The sequence below is a fragment of the Bactrocera oleae genome, chromosome 5 (assembly GCF_042242935.1).
Source record: "Bactrocera oleae isolate idBacOlea1 chromosome 5, idBacOlea1, whole genome shotgun sequence".
Lineage (NCBI taxonomy): Eukaryota > Metazoa > Arthropoda > Insecta > Diptera > Tephritidae > Bactrocera > Bactrocera oleae.
The window spans coordinates 8,507,672-8,534,603 of NC_091539.1; the positions used below are offsets into that span (position 1 = coordinate 8,507,672).

General features: G+C 33.8%; 3 protein-coding genes and 1 long non-coding RNA gene across 6 annotated transcripts; 1 reads left to right on the forward strand and 3 right to left on the reverse strand.

Moving 5' to 3' along the window:
• Positions 1-1,635: 1,635 nt before the first annotated feature.
• On the reverse strand, positions 1,636-4,108 carry dyw (daywake). The gene is made up of 4 exons (XM_014237391.3): positions 3,934-4,108; positions 2,276-2,510; positions 1,946-2,194; positions 1,636-1,880 (listed from the first exon to the last, which is right to left on the reverse strand). The coding sequence occupies exons 1-4, from the start codon at positions 4,031-4,033 to the stop codon at positions 1,679-1,681; spliced, it is 786 nt and encodes a 261-aa protein (XP_014092866.3). The 5' UTR covers positions 4,034-4,108; the 3' UTR covers positions 1,636-1,678.
• A 1,562-nt stretch (positions 4,109-5,670) lies between these two features.
• On the forward strand, positions 5,671-7,900 carry LOC118683656 (uncharacterized). The gene is made up of 2 exons (XR_004979482.2): positions 5,671-5,983; positions 6,087-7,900. It is a non-coding gene; the product is annotated as an uncharacterized lncRNA (long non-coding RNA).
• A 6,295-nt stretch (positions 7,901-14,195) lies between these two features.
• On the reverse strand, positions 14,196-21,896 carry LOC106626374 (uncharacterized). The gene is made up of 7 exons (XM_036376851.2): positions 21,619-21,896; positions 18,192-18,913; positions 18,037-18,122; positions 16,633-17,318; positions 15,166-15,986; positions 15,080-15,106; positions 14,196-15,015 (listed from the first exon to the last, which is right to left on the reverse strand). The coding sequence occupies exons 1-7, from the start codon at positions 21,803-21,805 to the stop codon at positions 14,965-14,967; spliced, it is 2,580 nt and encodes an 859-aa protein (XP_036232744.2). The 5' UTR covers positions 21,806-21,896; the 3' UTR covers positions 14,196-14,964.
• Positions 21,897-22,994: 1,098 nt separating this feature from the next.
• Positions 22,995-26,509, reverse strand: LOC106619346 (kelch-like protein 17). Of its 3 annotated transcripts, none has more exons than XM_014237390.3 (7): positions 26,432-26,509; positions 25,005-25,447; positions 24,557-24,931; positions 24,178-24,494; positions 23,624-23,828; positions 23,472-23,573; positions 22,995-23,404 (listed from the first exon to the last, which is right to left on the reverse strand). In XM_014237390.3, the coding sequence occupies exons 2-7, from the start codon at positions 25,380-25,382 to the stop codon at positions 23,225-23,227; spliced, it is 1,557 nt and encodes a 518-aa protein (XP_014092865.3). In that variant the 5' UTR covers positions 25,383-25,447; positions 26,432-26,509; the 3' UTR covers positions 22,995-23,224. The 3 variants fall into 3 exon arrangements, with proteins under 3 accessions (XP_014092865.3, XP_036232741.2, XP_036232742.2); XM_036376848.2 differs by having other exon boundaries at positions 24,554-24,931; XM_036376849.2 differs by lacking the exon at positions 26,432-26,509 and adding an exon at positions 26,209-26,418 and having other exon boundaries at positions 24,554-24,931.
• Between the last annotated feature and the right edge of the window lie 423 nt (positions 26,510-26,932).

The following is a 26,932-nucleotide window of genomic DNA, read 5'->3' on the forward strand; positions in this document are numbered from 1 at the left end:
AAATCAAATCTGTGCACTGGTTTCTGTTGCTTGCCTTTGTAATGCTTATTGTTGATGGTTTTTGTATCATAGTTGCGAGCACAATGCTGAAGTATGCCTCTCATATGGACATCTAGCAGATATATGCTTGTATATCCTTGCTGTTGCAACATTTTATCATATTGACTTGTTTTCTTTATATTTTTTGAACGAATTCATTTAAGTCTCTTTTTTTCGCTTTCCTTCTATTTTTTTTATGTATATGTATACTCATATGTTAGTATATATTTTTTGTTACATATGCATGTGTGTGCCTTCCTTGCCGCATGATTTGCATGCATATCCTTTCATCACCGATTTTGTCTATCCGATTTACTCTCGACCTGCTGCCTGTCGCTGGTATGTGTGTGCTTAATATATAGTATGTCGTATTTGTTTGCATTTCACTGCATTAGATGTGACTCGCTTTGTTTCCATTATTGGTATTTGTCGAAGCAATGGATTACGTGCCCGCCAGCTTTTGTTTGCCGATACCTTTGCCACCACACGCCCCACCTATAGTACATACCGAGTAAAATTGTTTGGTAGTCGTTCTTATGTTTACTCTATATTGGGTATATAGTATATCTAATATCTAATATCTATATATATTATAAATATATTTACATTAAAGTATAAGCGCATCATTTCCTTATGCCTTCTCTTACTCTCTTGTTATTTGCATTTCTTTAATGCTATTTTGACTTATATGCTCTGCAAATACCCACAATACAGACAATACAACAAACAAATCTTTCGACAATTTTCAATAAATTCGACATCAACTGTCTACACAAGTTTCGAATTTTCTTTGGTCAACAACAGTCTTACTAATGATCGAGAGAGAATAAGTATTGCTGCTGTCGCACTCTAAACTCACCACCTAACCTATGTAATCATTCATATAGTGCTGCAACTTGGGTAAAAATAAAGAAAAGCTGTCAGTTATTAGATATATACTGATTTTTATAGTAATAAAATAGCATAGTAGTAATCATGACTTTGCGTTACATGTAATAATTACTAAAGTGTCAAAAATTAAATAATTATAAGTTGTAAGAGTGTCTACAATCGTTGTTTTAATATTTCGTTCTCATTAAAATATAGTAATCGCCGTAATCATTACTTTGCATTACATGTAATCAATACTAACATATCAAAAATTAAATTTAAAAAAACTAAAACTTGCATAATTTCTTTAGTTTACGTAATCATAGTAGTGACGATTACTTTGCATTACATGTGATTATTCCTATAGTAAACCAAATTAAATAAAATTAAAATATATGTAAAAATGTCTCCAATTGTTGAACTTCTATGTATGGGTTTTATAAAAAAAATCTTAATGGGTAATCATTACTTTGCATTACATGCAATCATTACTATAATATCGCAAATAAAAAAATAAAACTTTCATAATTTTTCAGAATTTACAGCGATTTTTATAAAAAAAAAATAGTAAAAGGTAATCATTATTGTGCATGACATGTAATCATTACTAAAGTGTCGTAAATTAAAAAAAATTTATACATTCATTATATTCTCAGTCTACGTAATATACTTTACGGCCATACTTACTTAAGTCTTTAATTTCCTTAAAAAATTTTAAGCCATTAATTTCTTTTATATTATTTTCTACAGTTTTTATTACACACTCTTATTAGTCCGTCAAAAAATAATCTTCATATGGTATATCCTTGAAGAATTTCTTTAACAATTCTTTCATTTTATTACCTAACGCTTCGTTGATTACCGGCGTTAGATCGTCACTGAGTAAGCGCCAGTTTTCGTTCATTACTTGCAGCATGGTCTCAGAGAGCGTTTTGTCGCCATTGAAGAGATTTGTCATGTCGATGTGAACACTAGAAAATTGAGCAAATAGAGAAACTTATTAAAACTGACACTTAAAAAGTTTGCTTTTACTTACTTATCCACTTGTGTTTCGACTTTAAAAGTATCTGAATTCAAGAAATGTTTGCCATCACGTTCCTCCACTGTAAGTGTAGTCGTAAAGCGAGTTTTTACATTGTCCAAGATCATCGTGAGCTCACCCTCGCCTCTAATAGGCAGCACAAGTATATTGCCATTGACTTTATATTTCGATTTGATAATAATGCGGGGGTTGATATTTTGCGTGACTACTTTCATTGGTTTGCTGAGATCTTTGCTAAAGCCTCTAAATTTAAAAGATTTAGAGAACAACAAAAATATATGTATTTAGGAAAATTTTATGAAAAATCTCTCTCTTCACACTTACTTGATTGATGTGATACGCGACTTTGTATAATTATAACACTCTACATCGCTCATTACCAAGTCAACTTTTAACGCGCTATTTTTATCGCCTAACATTTCGATGTTGCCCAACTCCAACGGTTCCAAAGCTGGTATATCCCTTTCGGGCACACCGGTGGCCGCTTTCTTCATCAACTTTTGCGCCTGCTCGATCATGCATTTTTCGTCGGCAAAGTGGCATTTTGTAATGGGATCGGCTGTAAAAATAAAATAAAGGGAGGTAAATTTATTTGGTGATTATTACTTATATAATATATCAGAGTTCCACGTAAATGTAAGCCGAAGTCCAATTAAATAATCTCGAACTGAAGATCGCTTTTGACATAAACATTTCTCTTGTATTAATACAATAAGTAAATATAGATAGCGCCTGACTCTACGCGACTACGTAGAGCTTCTGACTGCTGGTTTCTTCTGTCATAATGGTGAATTTTGCGAAGGTGGCCTGAATCTTAGATGTTCGAAATATTAAATTTACTTCGATCTTTTGCCAGTATTAAAGAGTACCTTGAAGTATATTTGAGACGTCTTAATTCAGCATTGAACACTCTTTAACTCCCTTCAATTTTTTTGTAGAAATACTCGGTACCACGAAATATACCTAAATACATACTTGAACGTGCTTCTTATAAATGAACAAGTTGTATAACTTTCTTAATGGAGACCTCTTACAACCCTGACGGCATCTGATTAGTGAGATACTGATATTTTAAACCATATTGCCTGACCATCTCAATTTTTTGGCTTATGTATTATATATATAGACAATATAGCCTCCTGGCTATCGAGTTTCACTTAACGTCCTTTGCAGACTATCTAGGCTTAGTATTTATTAGTACCCCGGAATGTACCCAAATACGTTCTTCTATACCAACGTCATCTCTGGCGGAAAGTTAAAGTTCAGTTCAACAGAAACTTTAAAAGCTATACTTTCTCCAGAATGGTTTCTCAAAATAGATCTGATTTAAGAGAGGCTGAGATCTATATATTGACTTTCAACGGTCTTATTAAATCAATATTCTTTTGTTCTCTGGAATTGCCCAGAGTCCGATTAGGATATTCTAAAACGAGATCAATCCAATCTGAATATTTTTAAAATCAATGTTGTCAAGTGCTTTGAATTGGTCTGATTAAAGAGATATTAAGTTCTTTGTATTCAATTCTACTGGTCTCATTTGATCGACGACGAGTCATATACGAATATGTTATACAGTATTCTGTCCAATGAACTCCGCGAAACTCTAGTGTTTCAAAATACGGATTCTTGATTGAATTCTTTTCTTTGTAAGTCCTGATATTCGACACTTCTCTATGGTTTTCCGTCCAATAGTTGAGAACGTTGAAATCTATATCGTCGACTGACTCCGATGCCTCCTTTTGGGACTTTTTCCGTTTTTCCGGCAGCAGCGCCAGCACCGGCAGCAGGAGCAGAGGCAGCAACAGAATATCGTCAAACTGTAAGTCTGAAAACCTTGCAGCGGATCTCTATTTTTGTATATGTTGACTCTCTTTATTATTATTTCCGTCGAATTTTTAAACTCTTTTAATATTTCTTATCGTTTCTTTTTATAATTATACATATTTGCTACAAATTTTCTTCACTACGCAACCGTTACTTACGAAATTCGACCGCTAAGGCGCACGTTTGTACAGACAGCGCCGCCACAAAAGCCAACAACACCAGCTTGTGGCTTGAATCAAAAATGGTATTAAGACACATTTTTCACACTGGAATCCGCTAGTTGCACTCGTTTAGTATACACGCTCACGTCGCAACGAAAACTGACGGCACGATGTTTCATGAAGCTTATTTTATAAGTCTAAAATGAACTTTGAATTGTCATGAATTATTTTACGAGTACAATTATTGCAAATTATAATATTCTAAACAATAACAGTAAAAAAATTGCTAATATGAAGTAGGAAAGCGTTAAGTTCGGGTGTAACCGAACATTTTATACTCTAGAAATTTAGAAAGATCAACGGCATTAACTCATAATATAGCTCGTAGACTCACTCACAGTCACTACATTTTCCTTGTCTGAAATACTTATATTAATATTATATCAAGCTAATTAACTCAAATGAGATACATATATGTGATATAAACTCAATCGAAGTGGCTAGATTTGATATATTGTGCATATGTGAAAGCATTAACCAAAGGATCGGCAATCAGTATATGTGGGCAGTTATAGGCCTACTTAACTATTTTAGGCCATGAGAGGGCAAACCTTGAAGGCACTATGTGTGGTATGAGAAGTAAACCTGGTTTTCTTCCGCTCATTTTCACATTGTAATATATGAATATTACGATAGTGTTATGCACCGCATTCGATTGAAATCTGTGGAATATTTCTTGAGATATAGAATTTCAATTAAACGTGGGCGGTACTACGAATATTGTCTAATTTTTTCTAGGGCTCCCATGAAGCTTTTCCGTGCCATATACGACGTGTCCGATTTCATTCATTTTACGCTATGTTACAAACAACCGTTAGCTGCACATAACTATTTTACTCTGTAGCAACATCTTGCGAGCGTATAAAAATATTGCTTACTGATTATCGAAATTAATTGCATATAAATGTTGTTTTAAGCGGAAGCTCAACTGCTTGGATGTTTGTATATATTATAATACAATATTTGTTTTTCTTATCTGTAATGCTCTCTCATTGTGATAGTCTTGTGAATTACAAAACAATTAGTTACTTAATGCATATTCAAAACATTGCTCTAACTCGATTTTGAGCGCTTTTCAATTAAGCTGCCACCAGTTTGTGAATTATTTTATGATTTTTATATAAATTTTGAACTTGAAGTCATACGAACAGACAGAAAATATAATATTATTCAAGTCGGTTTTTACAAAGACACATGTAAGTAATGTTATTGAAAATTTTTCATAAAAATTATTGCTGCTAAAATTTTTTATTACTCAAGCACATACCATAAATCTGGTATGTCGCTAAGCTTCAATATTTATGTATATGTATGAAATTAAATGACGCTATGCAGTAATAATGCTGCGTCTTTGTTGACATTTAAACTATAACTTAAGACGTATTTATTTGTGTTTCCCTGAGTTTGCTAGATCGGAAACAGAAAGTGAATACTATAGATAACGCATAAAATACTGTGGATCACTTAAACCGGTTTTGTTAAAAGCGCAATGTGCTAATCATCGTATATGGGGAGAGTGACTTGTATAGAGCTCATTTAAAAACACAGCAATACATACTTTTGTGTTATTATTTTAATTACTTTTTATGTGTAGCATATTGCTTAACATTAATTTTATTTTTTACAAGGGTCATAAACCTTAGGCGGGAGTGTACAAAGATCAAAGAAATAAAAATTTGGATTGAGGTTCAAATATCGAAGCTTAAATAAGTGTGATTTTATAGCCGTGCGGTTTTCAATGAGCCAATACTTTTTTCGGTATAGGTCTTTTTGCCAGCTTTTACTTGATTTATTTAGTTTGATTTAATATTTCCTAATGAACAGACGTACTCCGGAACAACGTTTGCAAATCGTGCAAAATTATACCAAAATAATGGCATCGCGCACGCTGTATCTTGGTAAGCGGGCTTTCAGAGTCAAGTTCGTACAAGAATTGAAGCCGCATGACCATCAAGCGAAAAGCACATTTCGGAATTCGTTTTTAATGGTAAGCTCTTGTCTTTACAGGCTAAATTCTTGGCTATACCATTAAATTATATGCATTTTATTTCTTCTTTAAAACCACATGTCTAAAAAAACTACCCTTTCAGAAATTATTTACAATCAAAAGATTTCGGAAGTATAAGTAGATGACCAATGTTTACCAATCTCAGGCATAAAGGAACCATAACCAAAAGACGAAGATCAAAGGTGATATAAATCAAATATAAAAGACCGGAATTCAGAAATTTCAAACTATAGATCAAATGTAAAAAGATATATTAAAAGCTCAAAAACCAAGTATCCACAGTTAGAGATTAGCGATGAGAGATCTCTGTGAGGAGGCCAAAAAATATACTTGAATTGTACAATATAATTGACAAAAGGCTGTACGTCAAAGAGTGAAGGCCAAGGGTTTAGGATAAAGATCGAAGAGCAGACATTATATGTTCAAGTCCAAATGTCATGTCACTATTTAGAAGAACGAAGAAATTTTATAAAAAATCTAACAAATGTTCAAAACTAATTCATATACCATAATATCAGAACAGCAGTCGAGAATCAAGAGTAAAATGCAGGGATCAGAGATCATATGGAAAGCTTGAATATCTATACTAAATATTATAATAGAACGAAGAAATTCAAGAAAAATTTTAACAATAATCAAAATTTAAACTAATTAATACCAAACAATTAAAAACCAAATAGATGTATTTCATATATATAATAGGGTGGAGCGAAGAAAATTTTTTTTTTTGGCTAAGCCTGAGGGTAAAATTTGTAGATTATAAAAAAAGAAAAATTTTTTTTTTTAACATCTAGAGGCGGGGCCCACTCACTTTGAAAGTAAATTTTGAGTTATTTTTTTGGTTTAAATTCTTCACATTTATATAAAAATTGCCGAATTTGACGGTTTTTGACTCAAAATTTATTTTAACGCTTAAGAAAAGCATATTCGTTTAAAACTTTTTTTTAAAGCTCCAATAATGACCACAAAATTTTTGTTTAAGTTAATAATTTTCAATTGACCAGAAAAAGGACTCTCCAAAAAAAAATTTTTGTTTAAGTTAAAAATTTTCAATTGACCATAAAAAGGACTCTATACAGCTTCTAGAACACTTATCACAAATTTTTTACGAAATAAAAATTTTAACTAGAAATTTGCTTTAACAGTGAGTGGTCTGCCTCTAGATGTTAAAAAAAAATTTTTTCTCCAATTTTTTTTCCCAAATTTTTGTTTTCAAACATTTTTTCTAAATTTTTTTTTCCAAAAAACTTTTTTTTTATAGTCTACAAATTTTACCCTTAGGCTAAGCAAACAAAAAACAATTTTTTTCGCTCCACCCTTATATATATACATACATATATACATATACATGTTTTTGTATATCTGTGTGCTGGCATATCATATTCCCTTATGGAATGCATGTAAATCAGTCAGTCTTACAGCTACATAATAAATAACACTACAAGCACCTACATAAACATAAATGCGAATGTGTATGTGCAACTTGAAGCGCTGTTAGAACATATCAAATGTCATAAATCTTATTAATTATTTACATTGCATAATTATATACAGAATTACAATTACCAAGCGTCTAAACGCCAGTAAATGTGTTTTATGCAAAGTAGCTGAGAAATATGTATAAATGTGCACATGTATGTTGTTATGTGTTAATATGAGTATATATGCATGTGTGCGCACAGCTGTTCAGCTCCGCAAGATGAATGATGGCATTCACTCACGGCATATATACAAGTGCATTTATAGTTCGAGTGAGTGGCATGTGTATTTTTGATGTACATATATGAGTGTGTGTAAGTGTATGCGCAAGTTGAAATAATTTTAACGGTTTCTCTATGTGCGTATGCTTAAATAAATACCTCCAATAATTAATATTCTCCGCGTAAGTTTTAATGAGCTGTAAACTGTTTAAATTTCGGAGTTGGTGCAGGTGGCAGTGAAATTATACGTGCTTTGAGGTGTTGCATCCATTTCTTTATTAAAACTTTAGTTGTGTAAGTATATTTGATTCATTTCTAAGTAGCGTATAAGTCGTTTTCCTCTTCAAATATAAACTAACATCAATCGAAAGCATTAAATAATGACAAGTCCCTCATTTATTCAAAACTGGCTTCTTATCTCCTTTTCCAACTTCCTCCATCATCGATTACTTCACATACATATGTCTTATATTCTCTCCATTTCCTCCCTCCTCCACTTTCCTGTACTTAAACATACTCAAAGGGCTCACAAAGAGCACTTCATACAATTTCACTTTCAAGTCATTTTCAATTAGACTTAGGGTACTTTAGAACTCAGTAATGTGTCAGGTGAAAACTACTCCATTCGGGTTCACTTGAAAGTTTTAGTTGAGATTTAAGTGATTGAAGCTTTTAAAACACAGTAGAGCTCATAACCACAATTTTCAGCTAGTTCTGCCACCTGCAGGTCCTCCAACGCTAAGATAATACACTTAAAAAGTGCTAAGTGACAAAGAAGTATTTCGATCAGATACCGGGCTTTGGCAGCATGGTTTTATGAGGACTCATTGATTTTCCAAGTTCATAGAACCAAAGCTTTTGTAATTCTTAATCTCGACGTCGAAAAAAACTTCAGGTCAAATCTATTCTTGTGTTCTTCTGCAGTGTGGGCTGATATTTTTGAGATTGCTACAACGGCTGTTCACAGCAAGTTGGCACCATAGATGACCGACCGCTTGAAGTAGTCGATCTTGAAGCAAAAGCTCGCCTTTTTCTATCTTGAAATCCATGGTTTATATCTCTGATTGCTAAATGTAAAGACTGTACTTTCATCTCCTTTCATTCGAAAAAGTTAACAGAAAAGTGGAAGGAAGGAAGGAAGGAATCAACTGAGCTGAAGAACTTTATACACATCGTGTAATCTAAAAAGACTCTATGATTGTTGGAAAATCATTTCATTTTGAATACTAAAAGGGATGGCAAGAAATATAGCTTAAAAAAAGAAAATTCGAAATAAACTTGTAAAAATAAAAAATAAATTTTGTCGTTCTGAGCTCTCAGTTAACCGTGCATCTGTCTCTTTGTTCTAGATGCTGAGAGTATTTTTTATGGCAGCTCTAGGGATAAATTCTTCTGAGCTCAGACCGGTTATTGAGGTTAACTCATATATATGTGATATTAATCAGAAACTCCTGTGCGAGTTTTTTCATTTCCTATTTGAAACTCTACTACTTCGTACCGGAAGACTCGATATGTATTACGGTCTAATATCGATTTCGAGCTCGTTAATTTGGTATTTAACTTTCTATTAGCTAAGGAAAGATTCATACGCCGATTAACCATAATACGAATAGAATAGAGTTTGGCCGAGCTTCGCGGATTGTGTGAATAGACTTCTACTTTTTTTGTAGGTGGATGATAGATTTTCGAAAACATATTGTCCCTTTCATTCAGTATTTACAAGGTGTGACGTTGTCCCCCAAAGTTTCACGCTGCTTGAAATAAATTATCTATAATTTTGCAGTCAGGGTTCGAACTCATAGACGGTTGAATAACAGTCGCAGTTATCTCTTTTCCTTCATTTTCATCTTACGAAAGCTTTACTCTAACAACTTTTTGCACACATTTCATTCAGCAGGATATCAAGGATATCAATGTTAATAGCTTTTCGTTGAGTTGCCAACTTGTCTTCCTTCCGGTAGCTACTCAACTTGGTCCAGCCTACTCGTAAGTATGCTTCACTCCAGCAAATACATATTCCAACTTACTGCTCATCCTAAGCAGCCCAAGCTGCTACTGGTCCTACCAACGAGTATTATTTATTGGCAAATATACAGACACTTATATCCATTTTGCATGTTTGGGATACAAAAGATGTGAATATAGACTCCTCCGATATGGAGTATATGTGTGTTTGTGTTGGTATAGTAATGTGAATATGTGTATGATACCTCACTGTTGGGATATTGTGTGGTTGTCCTTGGTTGCAGCAAACAATTTATTCAGATAGCACTTTGTTGTTGTTGTTGTCGGTTTTTGTTTTTGTTTTTGCTGATTTTTGTATGTTTTTGTAACCAACTGATTGTTTTGTGTATTCAGCATTAATACCATCAGAGGATAAGTCAATACTTTGTTATAACAATAGGTGGAAAATATAACAACAAAACTAGTCTTTACTTATATTAGGGTGGCACTAAAGTTGTCATAGTCAACAGTTGGCCTTTGTTTCATTATCCTAATTATTAAGGCGCGAGTTATAATTAGAATATATAATTTTTGCTTTGGATTCTGCAAGGTTAAGGTGTATCGCATTGTGTACAAAATTGGTATTATCCTTATAAGGCAACAAAAATATAATTTTTTTTCGTTTAAAGCGTACAATTTATTCGAAGCAGTATCAAAAAAACGAAGAAAGTATACAAATTATGGATATATACTCGTATATTGGAGTTTTATTAGGATTGTCTGAAAATTGAGTCCTAGGTCTCGGCGGAAAAAGACTGTGGACTGAATCGGAAGCAGTCTTATATAAGGTGCTGAATGTATATATGACTGTTGTGGTATCGAATAACCCCATTAACGGAAACTGATCAAATATTTTTAACATAAATATATTTTAGGATCACCCTAATACACATATATTTTATGCATATATTAATACATACATAACGTAAACTGGGTAATTAAAAAAAATTATTTTTCTCTTTGGAACCACCTTAATAGTAATATGATTTAAATCTTTAATTTTGCGATTTACGACCATCCTAGTATACTTATATTTTTCTATCTCCGAAAATATTTCATCTTCACTTAAGAACCACCCGAATATTAATATTAGCTAAACGCTTTAATTTTATATTTTAGAATCACCCTAATATACATACATTTGTATATTTCTGTAAATTATTTTTTTTATTTAGCAAAACTCCTTCTAAAAACATTTTTTGTAAACCTTAGTACCACCCACATTTATTTATACACGTATGTTTGCCTGCTTGTATGTATTTGTTGTTGTACAAAGCAGAAAATCCACCAGGTTGCTTGAAAAATATTTTCTTTGATATATTCATACTTTTTTCTGTTCCCTTTTACGCTCAGTCTGCTTGCCTACACACAACCTCAATTGATTTATTGTGCACTTGTATAGTTATAGTTGTTTTGTTGTTGTTGCTGAGTGTCCATTCATTTTGGTTTATGGAATTTTCGCAAATTCATGCAATGAAATTTCCTTAACTTCAGAAAACACGATTGCTGAGCGCACAACTACCGACCAACAGACCGACCGTCCGACCCATTGATCGCATCGAAGTGATGAAACACTTGATTTAATTTATGTATTCTAAGCGTTGATGACATAACTTTGTTATGCTTTTTGTTGTTGCACATACTATTTGTTATTGTTCTGACTATTGTTGCTGTTGTCGACCACCTTTCTATATTGACAGCAGATTTAACCATCGTTTATCGTATCGAAAACAGGTCTATGAATCATACTTGAGTGAGATATTTATTAGCTCTAAACTATCGAAATGACCCAGCCGTCAAGCCACATACCTTACTAATACAGTTGCAGTAAGACTTGTATGCGTTTGACCAGAAAATAGCGCTGCCTATGTGTGGTGTGTAGCTTATGATGGGCTGTCAAGCGCATATTAGTTGTTGATAGCTAAATTGGGTGTGAATTATTTAGGCATTTGCAGGAAATGACAATTTATAACCAGATATTGGTAGGAGGTATTTCCTAAAGTTTGTGCAAAGCTACGAGTTGTGGCAGTATTAAATCTCATTTGTGGAATTGTTAGAGCTTTCAAAAATTTTTTACAGTTTTTAGTGGCAATCGACTTGGAGTAGTCATTGCATACTTTTCTGGTACTTGGTTAATGCGAAATCAGAGTGGGTAGCAAACGTTAAGTTTCCGAGTGCATTTGCGCTACGAAAAAGTCTTAAAAAAGCTTTCAGCGGGTTGGAGTTGCCATAACATTTTTAAGACCGCCCTATTTTCGCTTTGCTAAAGCATCTTTTTAAGGGTTAATATTATATATTGATGAGTGAACCCAATTAAGATTGACTAAAGTTTGGTAAAAGCGGTTTAAGACTTCATTTTGTATCACATAGGTTACTAATGCCGTAATTTCCAAAAATCCACTGAGCCCGCTCTCTATATTAACTCGCTAGTCTCTCGGTTTTCACTAGCATACTAGCTATGGTTGAAAAATTAGTAAAATATAATGGGTAAATGTCTTCTACCTGGAGTTCACTTTTCTTACTTAGATGAAAGCTACATCGCAGCTATTCTATTTTTTATTTTCAATATAACCGAGAAACGTTTTTGCGCTCTGATCTGACCTAAGTCCTTACCTTCACTATTAATCAGTTTAGCTCATTTTTTTTTTGGAATACTTGTAGATTTCTATATCCAAATATTAGAAACTGTCGAAAAGTGAGAAGATGAGAAACTTTGTTAACTCTTGTCTCTATCTAATAGTCAAACCATACTAGTTAGCCTGCGGTTAATATTATGGAGGTATTTACCTATTTTACTGTTATCAATATTTTTTCTAGTTTCGTTAGCCTTAGACTTTAAACCACTAATTTCGGCTCATATAGTATGCTTTAAAGCATTCACTTTTGAAATAAGGCCAGGTGCCAAAAGTCGATAGGTTTTCGTATGATTACACAACTTTTGAGAGATCTTTTTGTAAAGACATAAGCGGCTAGAGCTTTTTCCGATCAACAATTTCTAACTTCGAAAATTGTCGGTTCATGATACGGTCTGCAAGAAATACTATTCTCCTTAAATTATACGGTACGTCCTTAAAAACCTTAAACTACGTTTTGGTTTTGTACCATTGAGAATTTTAGAGTTTAACGGTCGTAGGGATAACGTTGTTTCACTTTATCAGCGTTAATTCTAGCCAAATGAATGGTTTATACAAACAGAATCCGCGTGAATTGGGATTTTCGGAAGAAGACGGACCGAGGAACAGTGAGTCAACATAAAAATCTCGCTTGTATAGCTTGAGACTTTTCCTACCATTAGATCGAAATACGCTTTTGTAAGAAGTCTCAAGTCTCCAGAATGATTCACTAATATCTGATGTCTCATATTGTTCAACACATACCTGCCAAAAATATATTCTTAATATAATTCTATTTTCCTTTTCGGTGCCTGCAAATATATTCAAGTGACTTCGAATTTCTAGAGATAAATACAAAAAAAAATGTATTTACTCTTGAAAACAAATTACGATGTGGTTGCAGTCGTTGGTAGTATGCATAATTTGCCCTAACACGGTTTCCAAAAATGCGGGCTTAATATATTATGTATGAGTTACACCAATTTCACACATATCCTTTCCATATGAATGGCATAAAAAGAAGAAAGTCATTCTTTTGTCATTCCTTTTGTGCACTTTCTTCCCTTGTTGTTGTTATTTCGTATGCTGTTAACCCATTCATTGACTTGGTAAATTGAAAGGTCTCATTCATGCTACGCACCTTTTGAAGATTTATTTCATTCATTTTATTGTGTTGCTGTTGTTGTTAACGACTTCAAGTGGAAAATAGACTCTAGTCGCTTAGGCTTGTGTAGCCAGACAGAGTAGTCAAACAAGATTTATAGGTGACAACTGCATTAGAAAAGTTTATATTTTCATAAATTGTTGAGAATAATTCTTTTGCAAGGACTCTTTTTCAAAATTGCTGTCTACACTTTTAAAGAGAGAAAAGGATAGAGGGCGAATAAGACCGTTTAGTTTTTATCACGGTTTCGTCAAAGAAATTGTTTATTCAGGGCTTTCAGTTTTCCCGTCGCTTGTCTACCATTTCACGTTATTTTTCCCGAATAACTTTCCTTGGAGAGAGAAGCCAAAAATCCAAAATTTACCAAATATTATCAAAAACTCTACCTAGATTTTTCATTCGCTTATACCAAATAATCCTGAGCACACTACTGTTTCTAGCGACATTTTCAAGAAATATAGGCTAATTATGCCGCCATTCCGATGACCGTACAAAACAGTCTTTCTAAAGATGAACCTTTTACATTACTATTATTTAATGCTGGTTATTCGATATGCAGAAATTTCTTACTTGATGAGAAACTAACATTGTAAATTAATTTACTCATAAATCTAGATTGTGAGTCGGTCGGATAAACACCAACCGCGCTACCTTACCTTTCTCATATACAATATATGTGATATTCGATAATGAAGCCCAAGATCACTGTATGCTGCTAAAATTTAGTTTATTTATGTCCATTGCAATGCAATAGGTTTCAGCCAGAGCTCGTACCATCTGACTTTCATAATTAATCTGACTCGTTTATGAACCAACTCGATCGTTTGTGACTTACAAAAATGGATGACTCTTGCCGGTTTTCGACTATTATCTGCCTGCTGTGCGATCTTCAGTAGTTTCGATATTACCACGTGAGGAACTAACGTTGTAGAACTAGCTTACTCATATAAATGTATGTTATATGTTTTCAGTCAGTCGAGATTAGCGCCATTCCGAAGCCATAGTGTATGAAGTTCATGTTCATTGGGCTGTCCGTATATTTTACTTTATTTATTTACATCCTTATGCAATAGATTTCAGCCATAGATCGTAGCATCTAACTTCTAGCAGAGACCTGAGACTTTTATAAACCGAGCCGGCCATTTGTCAACCGAAGTTTGAAAAATGACTTGAAGAACATCGATTTTTTGTGGAAATAGAGCTTTAAAAAATATAAAAGAAGATAGTCCTGAAATGTCCAATATTTGTCTCCATTGCCTAATTCCGCCGTAGGGAAGCTAAACAAAAATATTTGCATAGACTTGATGTCCATAGCGCCAAAACTGATTTATCTATGTAGATGAAACCATTTATAAGTGACGACAAGTGTTTGTGACGAAACCCTCTCTTCAATGCTCAAAACGGCAATAAATAAAGTTTTCTCTGTCAAAACTTTACATTTATTATCCCGTTATTAATTTGTTGCTTGATTATTCGTTGTTAAAGAAAGATCACTTTTATATAATCTGCAATATCCTCAAAGCGGTTAACCTGTTGTGTATCGTAAGTAACATTAATTAGATAAATTTTTTAAATGCTTCTAAAAATTACTTACTGCCTGCTGACTGTCGCTCGAATTTTCCTGAAAATTCAGTGAACTTAATTAAAATTATTTTACATGTCAAAATCATTACTACTCACACTGCATGTCTCACTTGAGTCATCCTTCAAGTTAAGCATATAAAATCTGAACGGCAGCTGATCCTTAGTACGCTTCCGCTTCAAAACCTCAACTAAATCATAAGCCACCACATCCGAGAAACCAACACATTGCTTCAACCTAACCTCATTTAGTCTGTTGCATCTGCTCACTATGTATATTACGTCGTCGAAGCAGTAGAAAAACCGCGCTAAATACAAATACTCCAAGTTCACAAGCTGTCCAACCATTTGTGGGAAATTCAGTGGGATGCAGAGACCATCGAGTCCGATTTTCTTCGCAATGATACTAAGGTGCGTTAGACGTTGCAGGTGCGGCAAGTAATTGAGATTTCGGCACAAAACTTCAGCTTCAAGTGTGAGCTTCGTGATGCTGGTACGCGCGATAAGCGTGCGAAAGAAGCGTTGTGTCAAACGTGCCTCTGGTTCGTCAGCACATGCGCAGCGCAATGGTGGAATTTGGTAGTTCTGACCTTGTACCGGCAGCAGTTCGTTTCGCATACAAATTGCACACGGATGTGTGTTGAAATTTCGCACTTCAAAATCTTTTAATGTCCGAAGAGTTTGTAGTGTCGTAATTGTATGCTCCAACCGCCAGTCGACTTTGAGTGTAATGAGCGTTTCACAGCGCAACCACATGAGGTTCGTGAGGTGCATAGCGACGTCAGTGAACGTACTGTTTCGTATGTCAAGCGAGCTTAGTGACAATGAGTTCAGTATGTCTACTAGATAGTAATGGCTTAAATTTTCGCAACCACTTAGTTGGAGCTCCTTAACGCTGCTGAGCTCGGCGATGTTTTTGCCTAAAATAAGTAAGTGATGATTAGAAACAAAAGTGAGATTTTGAAGACTTAACGATTATTACAGTTAGTTGTGCATTAAAATCAATTAAAATCAAACTGTATGACAAATTACGGAGGACTAAACTTAGTTGGATAATAAAGTTCAGAGCTTTCTCACGAAAAGCTTCCTCCAAAAAATAAAGTAACAGTTCTGGTGTAAGAAATTATTTGAAAGTGTCTGAAAGATCTAAGGTATATCAGCAAAAGACTCCTAAAGAGACTCTTTATAAAACGACAATATCGGACAACAACTGCTTTCTAAACACCTTATGAACACGGGTTCTTGAAACAATTTCTTAACCCAATTCAGACCTCAAAGATCTTCGATTGATTTATTGGTGGGATGTGCGCTAATAGTCAGAAGATCCACAATGGAATCTATTCAGTTTTTTCTGACTTCAATTGATCTGGGCGGAAACTTGGGAATTTTTATGAGGAATCAGCTCTGTTAAAATCTTTTAGAATAAAATCTTCTTTTTATCTTTCAGAGTAGTCTTTTTAGTTATGTATCCACAGTCCTTTCAGATATCTACTGAGTCCGATATTTCAATTAGAGAACGCTTTAGAATTTCTTGTGAATTACGAATGAAAAGTCATACTGCTATACCTGTAACTTTTGAGTTTCTAATAATAGAGAGACTTTCCAAATTTGTTAGATTAGCTAGGAACTCCACGTCCTCATCGCACAAAATGCTGCCAATCACAGAGAACCTCCTGATATTTTGGAAAACTTTGTTGTCCTTAAAACGCAATATCCTAAGCATCATCATACCCAAAGGGTTCTCGAGCGAAGCATCCGTTAAGTTTACTGTTTGGACATGCGGAAAAAGTACCGCTATGCTTTGCCATAGACGAAAAGCAGTCGCACCCGACACTTCCAAATCACTGATATTATTATATTGCTTATTTCTCGGTAACTCTTCTTCAGCGATAATGCAATTTAGCAATATTAAACGCTTCAATTTTGGGAAATCTTCAAGTATCGTGTCAAAGCTTAGTACACGATTACTGAGCACCATTTTTGTAGCGTTTGCGCAGCGTAGCTCGTTGAAAAAGTCTTTTCTTTCAGACGTAATCTCCAAGTAAGCATCATAGATATCATTGTGTACAATTTTCGCTCTGCGACAAGCGATTATCTTTAGATGTCGCTCCTCTTCGATGGCAGCGTTTTCGAAATCTTCACAAACGGTAGCGAATCGCTGGGCAACCGGTTGGTTTATGAGCTTCCTGTAGATCTCGAAAAGTACGTAAATGCTCAGTTGTACATTTGGCGGAGGATAGGGTATGATGAGGCTGAAAGTGGAAAAGTTTTCACATAATAAAGTGACTTGAATGAAACAGTTAGAAATGACTATTGAAAATGGAACGCAGGTTTCCAGTATTTGTAAAAAAAGGTTGATAGATAGTGATTTGTTGAAAATGGGTTACCAAACCAAATAATAATTTGTTTGAAAAGTAGTCGGAGCATGAAATTTTAGGAATCGGGCCCAACATGGCATCTGAAGAACCGGACCACAGAACTCCGTAAATACGTTGCATATTATTAACATCTGGCTTTGGTAATATGTGGAATTCAGGTATTTAGATGAAAACTTTAGAACGGACATCGGGTTTCCAACTGTTTTGTCTAAATGATGGATAAACTGCATGATAATTAGAGCACAAGGTCCACGAACTTAAGTAGTAAACTGCTTCAAACGTATGCTTCGGCACTTCAGGATCAATAATAAAATTTTGGGAACCGCAATACAGGGTTCCAAAAGTTTTTATTCTAAAGAAAACGAATCCTATCTAAAGACCGGATGCAAGAACCTCAAAGTTAAGTAGTAACAGGATTGGTTGGTTGATTGAAAAGGGCATGAGCGCCGGACCGCAGGCGGGCGTACTTAGGCCCATTGTGCTCCCGGGCGGGAATCAATTTAAGTCTTATCCAGCAACTTAGTGGATTAGGTAAAAAACCTAAGTATGTGTTTTAACCTAACCTCTCCTAGTTCAAAAATCATTTACTCACTCATTTCTGTAGCTAGTCATCGGATGTTTGCACTTGAAGAATAGTATTAAGCTCAATGCAGATTCAGCCTTTGCATATTGCGGATCCTTGAGTGGATTACAAATAACGATTGTAATTAGCTAGATTATATATTTTGGAAAGAAACCTAGCCTTACCTCCTGTATATCTTCCGTAATGCCAGCACAGCCACACATCTCCAGATTGAGACGCGCCTTTAGTGGTTCGTTTTTATCACGCTCGCGCAAGAACTCGGCAGCGCTGAATATTAAATCCTTCGTTACGCCTTCACAATAATCCAACGTTATTTTTGACAAGTTCGCGCAACTTTTTATCAAATTCAACAAATCAACGTCTGTTACAGCGTTGACGTGCTCCAAATAGACTGTATCTAAGTTTTGTAGGTTATGCAATCTGGTTAAGTGTTGGCCGCTTTCGTGCCTAATATGAAAAGACAGTTTTCTGTCAGCTAACTGGCCTAGCTGGCTGATATCATACACGTTAAGCATGCCACCTAAAGTGACAGCTTTAATGTGTTTACAATCGTACAACGCCATTAACAGCGTTTCATAGCTTTGTGGTGTTCCCTTTGCGCCAGTGAGTTGAGTGCTTCGACTGTCGGTGTTTTCAACCGTTAGACTTTGCAACACCTTCAGTTTGCCTAGTAATTTTCGCCAATCCACTTTCGGTTGCCAGCTGAGTGTCAGGCTTTCCAGTGTCGGAAAGTCATAGTTCATGAAGTGTTCTTCATAGTCAATTGGACAACCTGATATATCTAGGATTTTCAGCGTGCATGTGCTGAAGCTGTACTTTATTTCATGCAGGCTTGTGCAGTTCTTAAGGTAGAGCGTTGTAGGAATTAGTAAGAATTTAATGGATGCTGCAAGTAGAAGCGTAAGATAAATTTTAAGCACTTGCAAATATTTATCTGTATCGACTTAGATTTATATGGACACTTTTCTCGTCTTAATTGAGACTCATCCTATCCCTCAGTTTCTTGAGTTTCACATAACGATAAAATTGAGATGAGGGATAAAATATCAATATACCTGGCTATGCTTGTGCCGACATAAGCTTATTTAATATATGCTTATAAATATAAGAGCGCGGTCCGATAAGTATTTAGCTTCACCGCCCGGTGCGCGACTTTCTCCTAAAAAATTTACTATGAATAGACAGCTACTGTGAAAATGTCGGCCAAAGCGAGCGGTTTCTAAAAAAATTTACAAAAATCTACCATTGAGGATAACGTGGCAAAAGTTCACGAACTCGTATTTACAGACCACGGTTTCAAGATGCTCAAGATAGCTGAAACAGTAGGCAAAAGACCTCGTGGATATCAAGCATGAAATATTAGCCATGAGAAAGCTGTCCATGCGGATGTTATCACGTTTGGTCACTGCGGACAACTAGTGAAACCTGGAATCACTTCAGAGTGCGAGTCAAAGTCAGTGTTCAGATCAGATCATTATATCATACAGCTGTCATACAAACTGAACGATCGGAATCCAGTTATTGTAACGAAGCTTTATATCTGTGAAGGTTATTATAGCTTCACTGCAACCGAAGTTAACGTTTTTTATTATTTTTAATACATTTTTTATAAATTTAATTTTAACTTTACATTTCAAATTTGTTAACTGTTTTGTTATTTACAGTACAACATTTCTAAAATATCTTTTGTTTTTTATTTCAGATATAATCAAATTATAATTTTTTTTTTTTAATAATAAATTTTTATTGAATTTGAATTTAAAATTAAATTTTAAATATGTTAACTGTTTATTATACATATGTATATCCTATATCATTTTAATTTATTATTAATCTTTTAATTTTTCGCAAATTTAACTAATTGCTTTGCATTATTAGTTTGTAAAATTTTCGTTGAATCTGAATTAAATATTAAATTTAAAATGATTTTAATATTTTGTCACCTGAAACATTTTTTTTCTGTTCTGATTTTATTATATTAAAAAAATTTAACATAAAATTTGTAATAAATTGAGATTTTTATAAAAAAAAATTATATTAAATTTTTAATCCTAATCTGTTTTCAATTTTATTAATTGTAAATAAAATAATAATTAATTTTGCTTTTTTTTAATTTAAAACTAATTTTTAAAAGTGTTTGTAATTTTTTATATTCTGTTACATTTTAAAATAAAATTTTTAATTATTTGAATTTTTAAATATTTTCAAATTTTGTTTTATTTTTTTATGTATACTTTTTTTTTTTTTTTGTTTCAATATAAATGAAATTTTTAATTTAAAATGTATTTATTATTTTGTTATATTGTATATCCTTTAAAGTTTTCGAATATATTGTTTTTAGCAATATGAACTCAAATGAATTTAAATAATATTTTATTTATTTATTAATTTTAATTAATTTTTTTTAATTATAACTTAATAAAACTTAATTTTCAACACAATTCAAGTAAATTTATAATTCAACGCAATTGCATTTGAAAAAAAATATAAATCTAAAAATTAACGAAAATTAAATAAAATTGTTGCTGAAACTAAATATATTTTTAAACAAAAATAATTCAAAAAATATAATTTGATATTTTTAAATGTTTTTTCATTATTTCGTTTTCAATTTGAAATTTTCATTTATATTAAAAAATTTTATTTAAATTAAATTAACTTAATTAAATCGATTAATTTAAAATATAAATAAAAATTATTTCATTAAAAATGGAAGTTTTCTCATAAAACCATTTAAATTAATTTAAATAAATTTAAAATTGTCTTATTATATTAATGAAATTAATATAAATAAATCACAAAATTGTCAACAAAATTTAAATTACAAATTCAATACTAGTTTTTTCCAAAAAAAAATCATTAAGCACCGTAATTAATTCAAATAATTTCATTAAAAATTAGAAGATTTTTATAAAATTATTAAAATTAATTTAATTAAAACTAAAACTGTCTACAAACTTTAAATAACAAATTGAATAAGAATTTTTTATTTAAAAAAAATTTAATTAATAAACTAAAAATAAAATTTGCTACAACATTTAAGTTACAAGTTGAATACGAATTAATGTAAAAATCAAATTAATTTTAATGTCTTATGAAAATTTTTTAAGTTTAATAAAATTAAGTTTTTTTTATGAAATCTATCAGACACTTTCGCAAAGAGTTTATTGGAATATTAAAATAACTATTAAAAATTAAAAACAAAAATAGAGATATCTCCGCTAAGCACATTAAATACCGGCATTTTTGCCGCCAATAATTAACTACAAATGAATGCAACAACAATAAACAATTAAAGCGCTTAGTACAATATAAACAAATATTGCAAACAAGCAAAAACAAAAGCGATAGTAAGCTCTTCACAATTAACGCAGCAATAACAACAAAGTCACCGCCAGCAACAAAACTTGTAAATGCAATTGAAATAAAATCACACTTAATGAATTAAGTTTGTTGTTGTTAACTTTACACGCTGCATACGTAACTACATGCATTTATGATACCAGTTTTTATTAACATGCCGTTAGCGCTATAAATACTTGCATAGACTTCATTGCGCTTTCGCACTTCGCATTCATAACAATTTCCTACCAATTTTCTTATTATACGATACATCCAAATATGTTGCATAAGCAAAATGTGCCGTTAGCACATCAATATCACTTTGTTCTAGATCACAGTTGCTTAAAATTATGGTTTCCGGCTCATCGTCTTCACTCGAGAGCAAAGCGCCTTTCATTAAAATCGGTTTATTTTCACTTGTCAAGCGACGCTCCATACTCGTTTAACCAAAAAAGAAATATTAATAACTGTAACTATTTAATACTAGTTGAATGCAAAACCACACATTGCAATCCGTTAAGTTTAAGAGTTCGTTAGCGACTAACAAGTGAAATGCTTTGCAATATAAAATATACCAAAACTGAGCTAGACTCTAGCGTTAAGAGCTTTAAGTGAGTATCGGAACTCAACCCCCGATTTCAGCTCGCTCTCTTTTTTCTATGTTACTTAGTGAGAGTTTACAAATTTACTGGCCAGATCTTGAAGCATTAAGTAATTGGTAGATTTTTGAATTCTTAACATTCTCAGTTCTTTTTATCGCAGTAGTCAAACACCTCAATGAAGTTATTTTTCTAGTCAATATGCAATTAATTCGATGTGATAACCTTCTTTTTGCTTCACGAATAACTTTTGGAATTAAAAAGAAGTCTCACGGCAATCTGTGTGATCTGATCTGATTGTATGTATGAGTTAGGTGAATGCGTAGCCTACTTCGACCAATCCGTCCGTGAGATGTAACCAATAATTCGTTATAGTAGAACCGTGACCATTTTACTCTTCGCTATGTACATCACACCCTGTACAATCCAAAACACGGGAAGCTTCAGCATTCCAGGCGATAGACAGAACCTTCTAGAGATTTGTGAAGTCCATGTTTCATTTGTTCCTTGGTCTGTGCTATATATCATGTTTCGTCGATTGTTACGAAACGAAACAAAAGCCACTTCGGATTGCGCATAAACACGAAGCCAAAACAAAACTACAACGCCGGTTCGGCTGGAATTTTTTTAGTAGCCGTGCATAAGGTAAATTTCTCCGTAGATAAATTTTTCTTCGGACGCTGAGCCTAATACATATCGAGCTGCCTCCTTATGAGCTAACTTCTTGTTGTTCTTCAGACTCTCTTTAGTAGCCAATTCATATACTTGTAGAACCTTTCTTTATGTTTTTATTCGCCTACGAATCAACCTGGCAACTTTTCAAACCACTTAGTGAGCGAGTAGCGGAAATACTTCACTCTCTTTGCGATTAGTTATCTTACTCTTAAGCTTAGATACTTAGTATAGTAATTATATTTCATATAAAACTTAACCTAATAACTATTGTTTGAGAAATTCGCTAAAATATTTTATTGCTTTTATAAAAAAGAGTTGCCATAACTGCCTAAATGAAAACAAAGTGTTAAGTATTTTTAGTTTCTCATACATATATGTATATTTTTATTGCCGGTCACATAATTTCAAAATATAAAATGTAAACAAATATTAATAGGGTTGCCATATAATATCACAAAAAAAATTTCTTTTAAACCCTGTTTAGTTTTTGTCTGAAGAATTAGAATTATTTTGAATTGCGAACACCTAAAAATAGTTTTACAGGGCTGCCACATGTGTTTGAACACACTAATTTACAATAATTAGCGCACATATCGCCCAGCTTCTGGTAACATTTTCTGTTCCAGCCATTTATCATTTTCGTCATCGTAAACCTCCACAGTGTCCCTAAGTACACCCTCGCTGTAGCCACCTACCGCCCAGAGTGCCTCATTCATAGACAGTCCACAAATACTACCACGTGCCACATTCAAAGAGCATATCTGTAGAGAGCCGTAATAAAATATAAAAAAAAAACCTCTTGAACTTAAGTCAGACATCAAAACTCACCGTCGTCCATTTATTAGCCGACAAACTGTAGCGTTCGACCGTTCGCAATGCGCCGTTGAACCAACCGCCGATCACATAAATATATTCATTGTGCACGGCTACCTAAAGTCTCTTATTAAAAATATTATATTTTTTTAACTTTCTAAACTCACTCCTGGCCAACCGCGTGCCTCATTCATTTCCGCACATTGAGTCCAAATATTTTTCACTGGATCATACCGTTCCACTGTGCGTAAATGTGCTCGATTAAAGCCACCAATCACATAGAGTTTGCCGTCCAAAACTGCAGCAGCCGTGGCGGCTCGACGAACAGACATACTAGCTATAGTCTGCCAGCGTCCGGCGATTGTATCGAATCTAAAAAAAATGTGTGGTAAAGTAGAACATTCAAAGCGATGGCAAAATGTGAGAAAAGTTGAGACGGTGTCAGTCTAATATATATACTACAGCTAGATATATGTATATTATATAAGTCAAAATGATCAGGACGTTGAGAAAATTAAATACCGGTTGTATTTTTGTCCGTGCAAGCGATAACTTGAGTAAAAATTAAGACGTTTTGGTATGTGTACTTGGCCTCGGTTGGCTCTTAGTATAAACTCGCTAGAGCCCTTAGCGTTACCCCGTTTAAATCGGTCTTTCGGATTGTTTTATAAAGTAAATATTCCCTACGTTCCTTATCAACAGTCTTTTGGAAAACCCTTACACTTCCACAGAGTTCAGAGCTTGGTATTTTTCATCCTGTCCACCGAAGGCATATATTTTGCCGTCCAACAGCGTGACACTCATGTAAACTCGACGCTGCTCCATCGATGGCATTGGCTCCCAAGCTTGTGTATTCAAATTATAGCGATTAACATGATTGCTCGGCTTGGTATTACGACCTAAGCCACCAATACAGATGATACTATTTTCCAATTGAACTACGGCAAAGTTGCTGCGTTCCAGTTTTATTTCGATCCACTTCTGCCACTCATTAAGAGCTTTGCTGTAACGGAGTATGCATTTGTCCGCGAACCTATGCTATATTGTGAAGATTTCTTATATAATTAATTATAAAATCATGATAAATCCATATTCACTACATCTCCACGTGTTTGCACTACGATCCAATAGGTTTCATCTTCAGTTTGTAGCGCTTTGCGGGGTTTCGTATAGCGCAATGATATTGTACCACGTGCGCAAGGTCGTAGCAGCCATTCTACTGCCTTGTTCACCAGTAGCTCGCAACCGGGTAGGCTGTTGATATGCGAGTATAAAAAGTCGATATCAAATTGTGTTAGCCGTAAACAAGCAACCAAATCGGGTAAGTGGCACCTTCGTGCCCCTTCGTCATATTTATACCAACGCCGTATGGCCCAGAAGACATCCGCCTCAGCGCTCACATTCAAATCGTCATGCTCCACTAAACGCTGCAAGTGTTCGACGTTGAAATCAAAGAATTCCGGACTTTTAGACACCTGAAAACAGTAGTTGGCATGGGCGCTAGTAGAAATCTTATTAAAAATCTGTTTAATTTCATATATAACTGACCTGCATGAAATTCCTAATTTCATATTCTGTAATACGTTGCCATAAAATGTTACATTGTTCTTCGCTCTCTAGTAGATCCGCTCTAGCCAATCTGTAGTCTGTAGAATGTGCGGTGGTTAAAGTGACTTCCTCCTCTTGTAGACTTTCCTGTCTTGTAGTCGGTGATGTTGGTAAGTCCAGCAAACTTTGCGTTCCGTCACAGTATATGCCCGATGTTGCAGAGTCCATGGAAGGTGATGGCGTAAAGATATTTAAAGATTCTTCCGAGCACGCCACTGTGGTTGTACTTGCCGCATCTGACGAACATGAATGCATAATTATGCGTGGAGATATAGTCACAGCACTGGGGCTAGAGCAATCAGTGGATGGACTACTCATATCTGTTGGACTTGGTTGAGTGAAGGTTTATAAGAACCGACGTTTTGAATTATTTTCGAAAAATTCTAGAAAAAATAGTGTTTGTAGTAGTATATACATTGAATAGATGCGAATCCCGCTAAACACCAGACCTAAACAATTCAAAACTAAAGAACAGGCTTTTTCCTAAAAGGCGACATCTATAATTGGAAACGGTTCGACTTCGATTATCTACTCCGCTAGGGAATTATAATTTTTATTCACAACTGCTATTACTACCACAAATTAAATATATTATGTTCCATATACCTCCATATATTATGATAACTCGATACTACCATTGCTTTGGTACAAATATTATTTCGCTCTAAATAGAAAATAATATTTTTGTGAGGAATATGAACGGAGAATTTCGAACTTACGTCCCTCCGACGTGTTTGAAAATACCACTTTTAATGTAGGAACAACAAGTTAGAGTGAAAATTTGGACTAAACTTTGCCACAACCGCTACATAGCGGAATATATTCACTTAAATTCTTAATTGCCGAAGCCGAATGATTTCTGAGTACAGGTGTTAAGATATTTGACTCTGAAGCATTCATTTGAGACCCTACGCTTGGAGTATAGAACTCGCGTGTTTCCCTACAACGCTATTTAATTAAATTACATAAGTTCGCGAAATTTGTAGGCTAGGATCAAACCCATAAGCAACCTTAACAATCACATTAGACAATTCCCTGACAACTACAATACATTAAAATTTATACCGTTTCCTCCTCTTTAGAGTTACATACATACGTCTAAATTGTTTCTTTGTAAGTAAAATCTAAGTTTAGATAAGCATACTCTAATCGTTTTTGCCGTTAGTCAAACACAATACTTTCGTGAATCGCGGAATCTTCAACTATATACAGCAGCACGGTCTTAACTTTTAAGCGTTTATAGCTTGGGGAGATTTTTTCCAGACCGGTTTGTTTTGTTGTTATTTGCATCACAATGCACTTGTACTGCAGTTGTTCATTAATGTTTAATTTAATCGTGACAATATAATAGTTTAATAATCACTTACACTTCAAAGCGCACACAACTTGACGGTTTAACATGCGAACTCTTACTAACAAATATTGTAGACACAATCTTCGCTTAAACGAAACGCTGTGTTTGTGTTTTTCTTGATAATTGTTAATGAGCTCTCTGTTTTGCTAAGGTAATAAAGGGTGTTAAATGCAAGTTTTAAATTTTTAGCTAAGAAATGATTCTATATAACCCATATTTAGTCTCATATGCACATTTTGTATTTTTATTATGTTTGTTTCGAAAATTCCAAAACGTTTCATAGCCATATAATACTGCAAAGGGTTATAAATGTATATTTTTACTCTTATGCAGCGTGTTTCGAAAATTCCAAAATGTTCCACATACGCATTTGCTCTTACTGTAACCGGAAAATAATTTAATTTCTTATTTTTCTAGATTTCACTTCCATATTAACTTGCATATGCATAATTAGTAATCTAATATTGTTTCATACAAGTTTCAAGTTTAGGGATTCTTCTAGCGGTCTAAGATG

Excerpts from the sequence above, each read along its gene's own strand:
- LOC106626374 (XM_036376851.2), bottom strand. The coding sequence starts at position 21,805 with ATGGAGCGTCGCTTGACAAGTGAAAATAAACCGATTTTAATGAAAGGC. Across the intron at positions 18,914-21,618 it reads ATCGTATAATAAGAAAATTG|CATCCATTAAATTCTTACTA; the intron begins GTAGGAAATTGT and ends TTCTACTTGCAG. Across the intron at positions 18,123-18,191 it reads TTACGGAAGATATACAGGAG|GATCCGCAATATGCAAAGGC; the intron begins GTAAGGCTAGGT and ends AATCCACTCAAG.
- LOC106619346 (XM_036376848.2), bottom strand. The coding sequence starts at position 25,382 with ATGAGTAGTCCATCCACTGATTGCTCTAGCCCCAGTGCTGTGACTATA. Across the intron at positions 23,829-24,177 it reads GCTCTGAACTCTGTGGAAGT|ATTCGATACAATCGCCGGAC; the intron begins GTAAGGGTTTTC and ends CATTTTTTTTAG. Across the intron at positions 23,405-23,471 it reads CGGCTAATAAATGGACGACG|ATATGCTCTTTGAATGTGGC; the intron begins GTGAGTTTTGAT and ends GGCTCTCTACAG.
- dyw (XM_014237391.3), bottom strand. The coding sequence starts at position 4,033 with ATGTGTCTTAATACCATTTTTGATTCAAGCCACAAGCTGGTGTTGTTG. Across the intron at positions 2,511-3,933 it reads CGCCTTAGCGGTCGAATTTC|CCGATCCCATTACAAAATGC; the intron begins GTAAGTAACGGT and ends TTATTTTTACAG. Across the intron at positions 2,195-2,275 it reads TCGCGTATCACATCAATCAA|AGGCTTTAGCAAAGATCTCA; the intron begins GTAAGTGTGAAG and ends TTTTAAATTTAG.